The sequence below is a fragment of the Eurytemora carolleeae genome, unplaced genomic scaffold (genome assembly GCF_000591075.1).
Source record: "Eurytemora carolleeae unplaced genomic scaffold, Eaff_2.0 scaffold390, whole genome shotgun sequence".
NCBI classification, from domain to species: Eukaryota; Metazoa; Arthropoda; class Copepoda; order Calanoida; family Temoridae; genus Eurytemora; species Eurytemora carolleeae.
The window spans coordinates 140,202-154,050 of NW_019396376.1; the positions used below are offsets into that span (position 1 = coordinate 140,202).

The following is a 13,849-nucleotide window of genomic DNA, read 5'->3' on the forward strand; positions in this document are numbered from 1 at the left end:
AAAATTTCAGCCAAATATCTTCCTGTGTTATGAAAGCTGTTGTTAGAAAAAGTTGTTGCTAGTTTGACGGTAAAGAACTAAGGCCGGCGTCCTGAATATTGGTATTATACAATTAAAATTGTAAAAACTTTTTTAATAGTAACTATTTCCCCCCACATTCTATAATATTTGGGTTAATATATAAGTCAAAGTGGCACATTTTCCTTTAAGCATTTGCGCCATTTCTCCCCATCGAGCTCTCTCTCCTCCCAATCCATGAATCAACTTCTCTGCTCGATCTAACTTCTGGCTGCATAGTTCTATATTGTCCTCAAGATCTTTCTTCTTCTTCGTCATTGCAGCAAACTCGTCATTGAGAGCTTGGAGTTTATCAGTGACTTGCTGAAGCTGAGCTCGTTTCTCGTTGAGTTTGTCCATCTGGTTCGCCAGCTCAGTTTCAGCTTCTGACAACTTCGCCTTCTTTGGAGCAACTATTTTGATAACACGGTCATACACTTCAATCGCTCGAACCCATTTGCATAGGCCTTCACAAGCTGTTGACACTTTCTTGACAAGGTTTGGATCAAAGTATGGATTTGTAACATAGGTTTCCCGGATTTTCTTCATGATAGCAGGCGGAATATTATCTTTATCATAAGTTTTCAAAGTTTCTAAAAACTTGATATCTCCAAGCATCTGTTGCCCTGGGGACCAGTAATCGTCTACTAGTTTACCCTAAAAGTATTGGAATTGTAAAATATACTTAGAAGCTAAACAAAGAACCAACATAAATATATCCAAGAGAGACAGCTAAGAAGGGTAGAGAGGATGTTGGCAAATGTACACAGAGTAATAAAGAAACAGATAAAATATAATTTTAAAGAAAATGCAACATTTTGCTTTTTTTCTGAAAATCCTTTATTGTTTTCTTTATGTTTGTTTACAAAAAAAAGAAAAATAATTTGCTTAGATGCAAGAACGTCATATATCGTTTTTAAAATATGGAAAGGGTTCAGAATATGAATATAAATATAAATATATATATTTTCTAAAAAACATCCCCTCATCTTTATCGTTCTTTCTTGAATCTTTAATCTTGATCCAACAACCATGCCCCTTTAGTAAATGCCCTACTCCATAAGGGTTTCTCAATCCCGTATCTATCCATGCAATAAATGCTGTTTGAACATACATATATATATAAAATGCGTTATACAATGTTGAAGAATCTAACTGCGTTAATTCCTAACTACGTAAATTTGTAATACGACAATACTAGCTACTTACAGTAATTAGATTATATACCTGCCTAAGATTGTGAATACATATTGGAACTTAAATAGACATACATTTTAAAAAAACATCAGTTATAATCAGAACTTCTACACCTTTTCCACTAATGCAACTATTGCCACCAAAGCTTGTTTTCCCAACTCCATTTGCGCCAACCTCATTATTATCTAAAACTCTTAGAGTGGAGGGTCTCCCCCTCCCCTGGCTTATGTCAAGCTTAGGTCTATATCTGAACCGTCACTATGATTCAATAATGTCCAGTGTTACTGTTGTTGCTTTGTCTTTTAAAATATCTCCATTCTTGTTTCTCTCAATACTCCGTTAAACCAGGTACTCACATGATCTTCTCTGGAGTTACAGGCATTTAACTAGGGTTCATTGATCCCACCGTTGCCACCACTTTGTGTATTAAATGCCCTACTCCATAAGGATTTCTCCAACCTATATCTATATAGGTACAACTCAGTTTCGCTTTACTATCAATGTCAAAGCCAGGACACGTTCTCATGAACTATCAATGCCAAACCAATGTGCACAATCTCGTCAGCTATTGATTTCAACACACTAGCTTGTAAACTATTAATGCTAAACAATGGGCATGATCATGTCAGCTATCAATGTCAACCGGACACTAGCTTATAAACTATCAATGCCAAAGCACTGGGCACAATCCTAACTTGTTTGTTCAAACAAGAAACGATTACTCTCTCACTGTAATCAAAGCAGAGTCTATATCAACTGAGTATATTTATTACTTAGGTTCTAGATTAAAGATTCTGTCTGAACAGACGTAATTACAATTTATGTTTTGTTATATATTTATAACATAGTTAAGCTAATCACAGTATGGGTTTGACGGAGTTATAGATATACATATCTAGTTAGGTTAAGCGCAAACATGATTTGCATATTTACTAATGAGCACATTTAGATCTGCGGACAATGTACAATGTAATGTATCTAGATTAGTATGGGACCTCTGTATTTATTACACCTCCTCCCCACCCCCTTCCCTGCTAGCTTTCACTACCTCTTCATCTGTTATTTAGTTTTTTTACCCCCCTTCCCCTTATGTTTATTATCCCTTTCTTTATTTCTTTAAATCCTTGAATCTACCCCCTCATATCTAACTGTTTCCCCACCCCCCATCACTCCTCCTGTTTTCCTTCCCCCTCCTCACTCCTCCTGGTATCCCCTGTTTTCCCTCTCCCCTCCTCACTCCTCCTGGTATCCCCTGTTTTCCCTCTCCCCTCCTCACTCCTCCTGGTATCCCCTGTTTTCCCNAATAATAATGATAATAATAATAATAATAATAATACCCGACCTGACTCTATAACAAACTTGACAATAGGTGCTGGATTCTTCATAGACTTGACAACTGTAATATCACTTGGTTTAAGAGTATTCAGAGAGTTTACAGCCGACTGCAGGGCAGGGATAGCTTCAGCTAGATCATTCTCACAGTCATCCCTAATTAGAATAGCGAGTTTTGCATCCCTACTTAAAATATTAAGTTTATCATCCCTGATTAGAATATTATGTTCATCATTCCTGATAAGAATAATAATTTTATCATCCCTAATTAGAATGTTAAGGTTATCATCCCTGATTAAAATATTAAGTTTATCTTCCCTGATTAAAATATTAAGTTTATCATCCCTGATTAAAATATCATCCCTAACTAGAATATCAAGTTTATTCCTAATTAGAATTGTCGATTTGTTATCTATCTTATAAACCTATAGTCGAGCACATACTCTAATGAACATTAAACTTAACAATTGCCCTGATTGCTTGAGCAGCTGCATCAGCTTCATATCTAACCTGATTGCTTTAGCAGCTGCAGCGCAGCAGCTTCATCTATAACTTGATTGGTTGAGTAGTTGCAGCAACTTCACATTTAACCTGATTTCGTGACAAACTGCAGAATCTTTTTATCTAACCTGATTGATTGAGCAGCTGCAGCAGCTTCATTTCTAACCTGATTGTTTGAACAGCTGCAGCAGTTTCATATCTAACCTGATTGCTTGAGAAGCTGCTGCAACTTCATATTTAACCTGATTGATTTGATTGAGCATCTGCAGCAGCTTCATTTGTAACATGATTGCTTGAGCAGGCGCATCAGCTTTATATCTAACATGATCGCTTGAGTAGCTGGAGCAGCTCTATATATAACCTGATTGCTTGAGAAGATGCAGTAGCTTTATATCTAACCTGATTGCTTGAGCAGCTGCAGCAGCTTCATATCTAACCTGATTGTTTGAGAAGCTGCAGTAGCTTCATATCTAACCTAATTGCTTGAGAAGCTGCAATAGCTCCATATCTAACCTGATTGTTTGAGAAGCTGCAGTAGCTTCATATCTAGCCTGATTGCTTGAGCAGCTGCAGCAGCTTCATATTTAACCTGATTGCCTAAGTAGCTGCAGCCGCTTCATATCTTACCTGATTGCTTGAGCAGCTGCAGCAGCTTCATTTGCCAAAGCTTCATCACACGCAACAATTTCCTTCTTTGCTTCCACCTACATATATACAAGGATTACAATCAGACAATTATTTAAAAATCCAAATAAGGCATGTTGCATTTATTTGAAGGGACTGTAGCCGTAATTTCAAGGGATCCTCAGTTTTTTACAATTACAATTCTTAATGGTCTTTTTAAACCTTGGTGGGATCTGGAATGAATGAGATATTTATGTTTTGCTGGAAATGTTCAAAATAAAATATTTCGGAATTCCACAAAAACAACAAAATTTTACCTCATATAGAGGTTTTTAATAGAACTTGGAATTAGGTAAACAGCATCTTTAAAAGATTTTATTTAAAAAGTGTTACAAGTACTTTTGTAATCTACCTGAATTGTATCTTGTTCAATCTTTATCATCAATTTCTCAGTTTCATCAGAAGTTTCTGAAAAAAATATTTGAAGTAGAAAAAAATAAGAGTTTAAATTTGTTTTACTGACCTAGCAACTGCGGACGAAGGTCTGTTAGCTGATTCTGCATAACAGACACTTGCGAGGAAGCAAACTCTAGTTTGCCTAAACCCATCTCATATCTTGTCTTTAGGTTTAATATTGCATCCTTCTTCCCTTTTAACAAGGTCTTGAAGGTTAAAATAAGCTCCAAGTAGGATGTTGGAGTTACATAATTATACCTCCCAGTCTCTTGTTTAAAACGAGTAGACATTTTCTTTACTCCATGATGAAAATAGTTGCACATCATGACACACCGTTTACGAATATCATCTGTCATGTCCATTTCTTCTAAGAAATTATTTGCAACCTTTTCTAATGCATCTTCAGGCCATTCAGTAAACCAGTTGATATTACAGGAGTTTACTAAACTTGGAAACATTCTCAACCTGTTCCTGAATGAAGGTCCAAGTGGAGACATAGCCAGGACAACATGAAGATTATTCTTCACGTTATTTAGGAATATATTGTAAAGGTTGTTAAACGAGGTTTCTCCAATATCCTTATTTTCCTCCTGAGCCCGGAGTTGAACCCGTTCTAGAATATTTGCCTTCTCGTCTGCAGCAAACAGGTTTGGTACTTCTCCAGTAGTAAGTATCATACTGATATCCTCTAGGAATGTTTCATCCTTGATCTGGAGATCTGTAAACAAGAAAACAATCTGCTTCCCATCTGCTCCTGATCTTTTTAGAACTTTTTTCAGATCATTTTTCCAGTCGTTTAAACTGTAGGACTTGTTCACCTAAAACAAGTATCAATAGAAAATATTTAAATAGCGGGACAATTTAATGAATTTGAGCAAATTCGCTAAACCACATACTACCTGTTCAAATTTGAACCACCGAAAAAAGTTAAAGAAAAAGGAAGAATTTAAATTGTTGATTCCAATTTTAACCAGGACACACAAACTAAGGTAGTGGGGAAGGTCAAATGGCCTATAATAGGCCGAGTATTGTAAAAAGTCTTGCCGTGCCATCAAAGTTAAAACAGAACCAGCATGGGATAGGATCAGCTCGGTGCTTTCGGTGCATCACTAAGGCCATGTACAAGGGGTTGGTCTGGTTCAAATTCAAATTGACTGTTATCCACAGTTCAAAATAGTTAGATTAGGTCAGGGTGATAATTGTATTTTTTTTAACACTTCTTACCTCGATTTGGAAAAGTTCATAATTTGCGATAAATGTTGCAAGCTTGGTTAAAGATTGGCGGCCTGACCCTCCTACACCAACTAAAAGAGCATGCCCCCCTCCTGACAAAAAAAACATAAAATTTATGCTTTTTTAACTTTAATTTACCCAAAAAAGAGGTCATGCTGGTATCATTTCTAAAACCATCACTTTGAAATTTTTAGACATCTAAAAAGTATCTAGCTATTTAGAGGATTTTTTAAAACTAGGTTTTTAGGTTCTGGACCAGGCGGGAAAAAGTTCACGGTGATTAAAAAATTTCAAAATAATCTTTAACCGTTGGCCACATAATTATATTTGAAAAAAATTAGAAAGATTATCTTTTACATTTATCTTAATTCAGTTTTCTAACATCCTATAAACCATATTTAAACATAGAGGATTAAAAAATACATTTAGCCTTCATACAAAGATTTAAGCCGCAGGTTTCTCTGATTAGTTTGTGAACAAAGAACTGGTAATTCTAGGAAAAGTATATAAATTGTTAAACCTTGTTTGATGATTCTTATTATTCTGGCCGCATGCTCTACAGCGAACCTTAACAAGCAGTTGCTTCAGATCAAAGTATTTAAAGAAGAAAGGAAACTCAAGTAGAATTCTCTGTACATGGGTCAATTTATCAAACTTCTTCTTTCTTCTTTAATTTGGACAATTTGCCCCCTAGCTTGCAATCAAGAAAGTGAGGCTTGTACTATGTACAGTGTACAGTGTTCAGTGTACACTACAGTGTATAGTGTACAGTACAATTTAGAGCTTACAGTATAAATTATATTACGATTTACTGTGAACGATGTATATCATGCATGCAATTTACACTGTACACTGTATGCTTTATAAAATTAGTTTAAAAAATTTCTTAAAAACATTGCGGCTAAACCATTATAATCAAAATTATGCTATTCTAAGGGATATTTAACCTATAACTGAAAAAAAATTTTACGATTGAAATTGATTTGTATGAAAAAGTTTTTGCTTTTTTTACCTGAACATAACCAGGGGCATTGGAGCCTTTGATACTCCATTGTATTCCTAAAATAAAAAAAATAAATAAAATATTTTGTAAATGTTTTTGAATTCTTCTTGTGCTTTATAACATTTCAGTTTTATATCGTTTTTGACCTGAAAAAAATATATTTGTAAAACACTAGTAAAGTAACTGAGAATTTACCACAAACTCAAATTTTCTAACACCTATTTCTTTGCAACTTGATCTGTAAATCTTTGATATTTCCAACTTTCGTATAAGAAAATGCATAGTTTGAAATATCATACAACATTGGATTGCAAAAAGATAAAAATTATATAAATATCTATTGCATATATTAGACAATTACAATAAAACCTCCGTAAAAATTTTTAAAGAAAAATGGTAGAAGAGAATGTTTTATTCCAAATACCATGTAATCCTCCAGCAGATCCCTACACAGTCCTGAGAGCCTGCCTTGATCAAACCAGGCCCTCCAGAGTATCCCAGTTCTAACGGATCAAAGACCATCGGAGCTCATGGATAAGATGTTAGTTCTCTCTGAAGATGAGAAGCCAGGTTTGTTCTTCTTAAGACTTTTTATGGATTCTCTATCTGCAGATATTCATTCCCATCTCCTGGCAGAGTCAAATGCTGACCCTAGATAAATGGGTACCAGAGCAGATGAGCTCTGGAAGAGTTTAGGATTTTTAGAGTTTCAGGATTTTGAGGATATTTCTCTTGTGTCTCACAACCCCAAAACAAGGTCTTCCTCTAGTCATGCTAGAACCAGCAGTCCAGGAGTGTTGGTACCATCGCAAATCAGGAAACCAGGCTAACCAGTCCAGATCACCATGTTCCCATTCGAGAAACTAGTTGACAGCAGGGATATCATCAACACAGTTCATGTCGGACCTTTGTCCTCACCTCTGTTGTTCCTCAAGAACAGACTATGCTCCACCAAGTTTCTCATGGATACTGGAGCTTCTGTATCAGTGTTTCCTCACCTGCCCCGTTCTCCTTCAGCTTCAGGTTCTGGGATCCAGTTAAAAACCACCGACGGTTCCACTATGAATACCTATAATTTCCGTTGTTTGGCTTGTTTGGTTCTAGACGTTTTGAGTGGAGTTTTTTGCTGGCAAATGTTTCTATGCCACTCCTGGGATGTTGCAATCATCTCCTGGTTGATATTGCAGGTTCCTGCCTCCATGACTCCTAACCCTCAAATCTATCCCCGCCATTTTGTCTAGCTCATCCAACAGAAGCTCAGATCTCTACACTGCCCTTCTCTCTACCCCTGAGGAGTTCCAGTATCTTCTGTCTGAGAATCCAGATAAAGTTTTTTATCACAGATCCAAAGCATTCAGTCTGCCGTACTAGACTGTTCCTATCCTGCCTGGCCGGCCAGTTTTTGCCTAAGCCAGCCAAATGGATGCAGAGAAACTTGAGTGAGCTAGAAAGGAAATTGCAGCCTTGGAAGTGCAGGGATTATCAGAAATTCCTTTTCTCCTGGGACCAGTCCTCTACACATCACACATGGTGAATAAACCTGATAGATACCCCTTGCAGAATATTGCAGATTTCTCAGCCAGGCTCCACGGCTCCAAGGTGTTCACGAAGTTAGAATTGACCAAAGAATACCATTAGGTTCCAATGTCTACAGGAGACATTCTAAAGACTGTGCTGATCATGCCTTTTGGCCTGTTTGAGTGGATTAGAATGCCATTTGGCCTGAGGAACAGTGGATGTAATTTTCCAACGGTTGATGGAGAAGCTTTTCCAAGGTCTTCCATACTGTTTTGTATTTGTGGATAATGTCCTTATATCCAGCCCTGATCTTGTTTCTCACCTTGAACATGTACAAAGGGTCCTTGATCTACTCCACCTCCATGGACTTAGTATCAACCCTGATAAATGCTTGTTTGCAGCTCCTACAGTTGACTACCTCGGTATGAGAGTATCAGGATCAGATTGTTTTCCACTAGTCAAACACACAGAGATCATCTCCGCCTTTCCCTGTCCTTCAGACATGAAAGAAATACAGCGTTTCCTGGGAATCCTTATTTTCTACAGGAGGCTCATCAAGGGTGCTGCTGGCCTACAACTTCCTCTAACCGAAGCTCTCAAAACCTTTACCCTGGATCTGGAACCTAGAGATGAACCAGTCCTTTGCAGCTGCCAAATCTGTCCTGGAAAATGTTCCAACACTTGTTCCCCCTGACCCCTCCACCTGGACATCTTTGTCCGTAGATGCCTCCGGTTCTCATGTTGGAGCAGTCTTGCATCAATAAGTAGCTGGCTCCTGTACTCCTCTGGCATTCTACTCCAAGAAGTTATCCACCCCAGAAACCAGATACTGTGCCTTAAACCGTGAGTTGTTTGCACCCTACTCCTCTATCTGCCATGTCTTTTTAATGTTAGAACATAAAAGTTTATATTGTTCACTGACCACAAACCTCTAACATTTGAACTGTCACCACCCTGGTCTGCCATGCAGCAGAGAAGGTTGTCTTTCCTGTCCGAGTTCAACTACAAGATCCACCATCTTCCAGCTCTAGAGAATGTTGTAGTTTATGCCCTGTCCTGTCCAGAACCCAACACTGCTTAACATCATCTGCCCTCAACAACTTCAACAACACTGGTTTCTACGCTCCATCTGTCTCCTCGGCCAGAAATTCCAGGTGTATCTTGATTCTTAATTTCATTTTCGAAGATATCCCAATTTTTTTTAACATATCTTAGTTTTGAAAAAAATACTCGAATTCATATCAATGTCAATATTCAAGCATTTACGCAATTACGGAACAAAACAAGATTTAAAAATTTTGATTCAAGAAAATTATTAAAAAACGAAAATTGCTAAATATTTGCTTTATAATTGCATGCTTGATAATATGTTGGAATTATTGTTTTTACTATTAACTTTTGCTCTCAATATGGGCCAAGATCCTAAAAACCAAATCATTCAATTTGTGACCATTTCTAATGTACACTCAGTGTTAGAAATGGGCCAAATGTTAGTTTTGGAACTAATGTCCCCTGCATTACACTTTAAGTTATTTAGAATTGTGCAAATATGCTGTCCTTTGTTCAACCTTTGCTACCTCTTCACTTTGAATCTGTTGGACTTATGTTTAGTATTTTAGTAACAATACCACGCTAGCTGAAACCAGTTTTACCTTTTGACAGATATATTTTTTAGAACAAAATAAACAAAATAAATCGGTTTAATTCATGGTGGAAATCTGTATTTGCAGATACAGGTAGATAAAGGTAGATAAAGGTATATTAAGGTAGACAATGGTAGATAAAGGTGAATAAAGGTATATAAAGGTAGACAATTGTAGATAGGAAGATAATTCTATATAAAGGTAGATAAAGGCAGATAAAGGTAGACAATTGTAGATAGGAAGATAATACTAGATAAAGGAAGATATAGGTAGATAAAGGTAGATGAAGGTAGATAAAGAAAGATAAATGTAGATAAAGGCAAATAAAGGTAGATAAAGGTTGACAATTGTAGATAGGAAGATAATAATAGATAAAGGTAGATAAAGGCTGATAAAGGTAGACAATTGTAGATAGGAAGATAATACTAGATAAAGGTAGATAAAGGTAGATGAAGGTAGATGAAGGTAGATAAAGGCAGATAAAGGTAGATAAAGGTAGATAAAAGAAAATAAAGGAAGATAAAGGTAGAAAAGGGTGTTTAATGGTTAATAATAGTAGAAAAATGCAGAAAAAGGAAGAAAAAGGTAGATGAAGGTAGATAAAGAAAATAAAGGTTAATAATGGTAGAAAAAAAAACAAATAAAGGTAGATTTAGGTATATCAATTAAGATACCTTTAAAAAAGAAAAGTCCACTTATTTTTAAGTTAACATCTTATATAAAAAATAGAGGCATGTCTGATTCACAACGCTACACAAATACTTTTGTATGGGAAAAATGCAAAAAGCCAAAGATTGAAATAATATAATTCAACATTTTAAGCTAGAAAAAAATGGATATATCTATCATCCATGATCAGATAAAGATGGATTTATTTAAAATATAAAAGGAAAGCACACGAATAGTGAGATAGTTTTAATAATAAACGATTGGTTTATTGATTGAATGGTTGATTGATTGATTGATTTACAGATTGATAGTCTTGCCTTAAGATAGTGCTCCATTGTCTGTGTTAGAAGTTTTGCATCAGGGATTTCATCGTAAACCTTGTTATCTGTATCAAGGTGCATGAAGTCTCCGAAGAATATATTCCTGAAATAAAAAGGTTTATAATCAGTCAATCGCGCCCATCTTTGATTTCTTCAAATTTACTATGCATAAAAAAGCTAAGTTACTTTATGAAAGTTAATCAAGTCCACATTTCGAATTGAATGCAGGGTTTTAATAAAGAGAACTTAAATTTGTTAATTTGCCTTAAAAAATCATTGCAAGTTATAACAAAGGAATGCCATAGAAAAAATGTGACCTGAAGAAAACAAATTACAAAAATGCAATCGGTTCTAGAGTTTCATCTTTTGTGGGTTGCCTAGTACATTTTTGAAATCTTGCTCAGTCGGAGATATTATAATTGATGTCACATGAAATTAAACAAATGTTCATAAAAAAATAATTTCATTTTTTCATAAATACATTTTTTTCTGAGGAGTGAGATAGACACTTCTGGTCACTATCTTGATTATTTTAATCTTTCATATTTAATGTATAAATACAATAAGGAAACTGAAGCTTAATTCTAAGAGTTTCTAATTAAGGAAACGTAAAAGCGTTCTCTTCTGAATTCCTAATCTAGGGTTTAAGCCCAGGGGAGGAGTAGAAAACTTAAATAAGATGAAAACCTGAAATTAAGATAGGTTTGGAAATTTTACAGATTATCTAATAAGATAAAAGGGACTGTACAGACGTAATCTCATGTCACTCAAGTGGCATTAACGATTCACAATGCTAAGGGCCTTAAATATTTGTCTCATCAAAAATGAATGAGCTATTTGCTATTTTTAACTTGAAAATATCTTGGCACAGTAATAATTGAGCTAGGAAATTGTGAAAATCAAACACTTTTAAAATTAGAAAAATTACGACATTTACCCAATTATTGATCAGGGGGTTTTAACTATAGGGGGATATCATCAACAACACGCCAAGGCACAAAGTAAAAGTTTAAAATTGAAGTAAAAAGAATGATTACCTAAGATGTTCATCGTGTACTACAGATGATCCCTCCAACATATGAGGAAACAGGATTTTACTCAGATCAACCTTAACAATATATATATTATATAATATTATATATATATATTGGTGTGTTATAGTTTTTATCAAATAGATTATCAAGTACAATAGGTGGCAACAGAGAAATTGACCGATTAAACATGACGTCACAAGTGTCAAATATAACAAGGAAGACAACATTTTTTCTCATTAGTTGACAGGTTTTACAAGATTAAATAAAAAAGTGTAAAAGCAGGAAATAAAGAACACAAAGTTGCACTTATTTGACTGTATGATAAGCACATTATTATCACTATTAATAAAAAATTTTTCGGAAACATAAAAATGTTGAAACTTGTGACGTAATAACACAGCTGTACAAATTCTACGTTGCCATCTATTGAACTTAATAATCTATTTGGTTTTAATGTTATATTTATTATAACCTAACCTATCCAACAATTACTTTCTGACAAAAAGTAAAATATATTTTCTTTAGAAATTTATCTTAAAATGACTGTAGACGGAATAATAAGTAAGAATTAGGATGAAATCGTTGTTAAAAATATAAATTTTTAACTCTTTTCTTCATTGCATCCCTGCTGAATCAATCAAAGAATTAAAATTGATCAATAACAAAAATATTTTTAATCAGATTCAAGATATTTTGCATGCCACTGTCAGTGCTTGTCATAATTGAAACTCTCAATGATAATATAAAAATCTCATCATAAAACTATTTCCATTGACTATTGAATGCCGATTCTTATCTTAGCTTTATAGTGCAACAGGAAAACTGCAGTTCTTAGTTCCAAGTGGAATAAAATAAAAAGCTTGGGAACACTTTTACCATTGAATCCTTGAATAAAAGTTGAATTTAAGATTTACAGAATTTTCTTTTCAGAAGACTTTTATAAATTATTCAATTACTCTCTGTTTGGCGATTCAGTTGCTTGAATACAGATCTTATTCAATCCTTTATAGTGTCCATTACTAAGCTTGGAGGACTGCACCAAACTCGAGTAAAATAGAATTAAGTAAGATATTTATCATTGAAACCTGTCAGCGTAATTTTTAACCCTACTGGAGTCTGAATCTATGTATAGACCGGATGCCCCCCCCCCCGTAGAAAAAGGCCTTCGAGAATATGTATTGGGTTGAAAGAAATGCATGTTCATAGTCCTATTTCTCAAGGCCTGCTCATTGAAAAAAAATGAGATTGGGTGCTGGGGAGGGTTGGAAAAAATAAAAAAAACGGTCGAAAAATATTTTTTTGTTTAACATAAATATCAAAGTGTGACACATGTTTCTACATCCATTTTTTAAAGGCTCTTCATACATAACGTTTTTAGATCTGTAGATTTAGTCATCCTATGGGCTATTTTAGAATTTTTATACACAGACCGGACTTTTTACCGCCCTAAACCCTACCCTATGCATAAAAAAAATTACAAAAAATTGGAAAAAATTGGACCCTATGTCGTTCAGCAGTTTTATCGTTTATTGGTAACAATGTACACTTTACCTTAAAGCTCTTTTGACAGTTAGTTTTGAGAATATTAAAGAGTTTGTTCTTGTCAGATTCATCAACTAGCCTATCATAGAACACACGATACACTTCATGACACCATAGTCTAATAGATGTAGATTCTTATATAGTCTAATAGATGTAGATTCTTAAATAGTCTAATAGAAGTAGATTCTTATATAGTCTAATAGAAGTAGATTCTTATATAGTCTAATACAGGCAGATTCTTATATAGTCTAATACAAGCAGATTCTTATATAGTCTAATACAAGCAGATTCTTTTATAGTCTAATAGAAGTAAATTCTTATATAGTCTAATGCAAGCAGATTATTATGTAGTCCAATACAAGCAGATTCTTATATTGTCTAATACAGGCAGATTCTTATGTAGTCTTATACAAGCAGATTCTTATATAGTCTAATGCAAGCATATTCTTTTATAGTCTAATACAAGCATATTTTTATATAGTCTAATACAAGCAGATTCTTATATAGTCTAATAGAAGTAGATTCTTATATTGTCTAATACAGGCAGATTCTTATGTAGTTTAATACAGGCAGATTCTTGAATATTCTAATATAAGCAGATTCTTATATAGTCTAATACAAGCAGATTCTTATATAGTTTAATACAGGCAGATTCTTGTATAATACAGGCAGATTCTTGTATAATACACGCAGATTCTTATATAGTTTAATACAGACAGA

At 34.6% G+C, this 13,849-nt stretch overlaps 1 protein-coding gene across 1 annotated transcript in view; it reads right to left on the reverse strand.

The window, feature by feature from the left end:
• LOC111702011 (dynein heavy chain 3, axonemal) overlaps positions 1-13,849 on the reverse strand; it is a 127,605-nt gene that overhangs the window by 44,276 nt on the left and 69,480 nt on the right. The window contains exons 53-64 of the mRNA XM_023473529.1: positions 13,139-13,247; positions 11,591-11,661; positions 10,551-10,656; positions 6,413-6,459; positions 5,921-5,967; positions 5,392-5,492; positions 4,235-4,985; positions 4,124-4,179; positions 3,715-3,791; positions 2,597-2,742; positions 1,285-1,313; positions 196-714 (exon numbers count right to left, since the gene is read on the reverse strand). Of these exons, the coding sequence (XP_023329297.1) occupies positions 196-714; positions 1,285-1,313; positions 2,597-2,742; positions 3,715-3,791; positions 4,124-4,179; positions 4,235-4,985; positions 5,392-5,492; positions 5,921-5,967; positions 6,413-6,459; positions 10,551-10,656; positions 11,591-11,661; positions 13,139-13,247 (2,059 nt within the window). The remainder of the gene's footprint in view (positions 1-195; positions 715-1,284; positions 1,314-2,596; positions 2,743-3,714; positions 3,792-4,123; positions 4,180-4,234; positions 4,986-5,391; positions 5,493-5,920; positions 5,968-6,412; positions 6,460-10,550; positions 10,657-11,590; positions 11,662-13,138; positions 13,248-13,849) is intronic.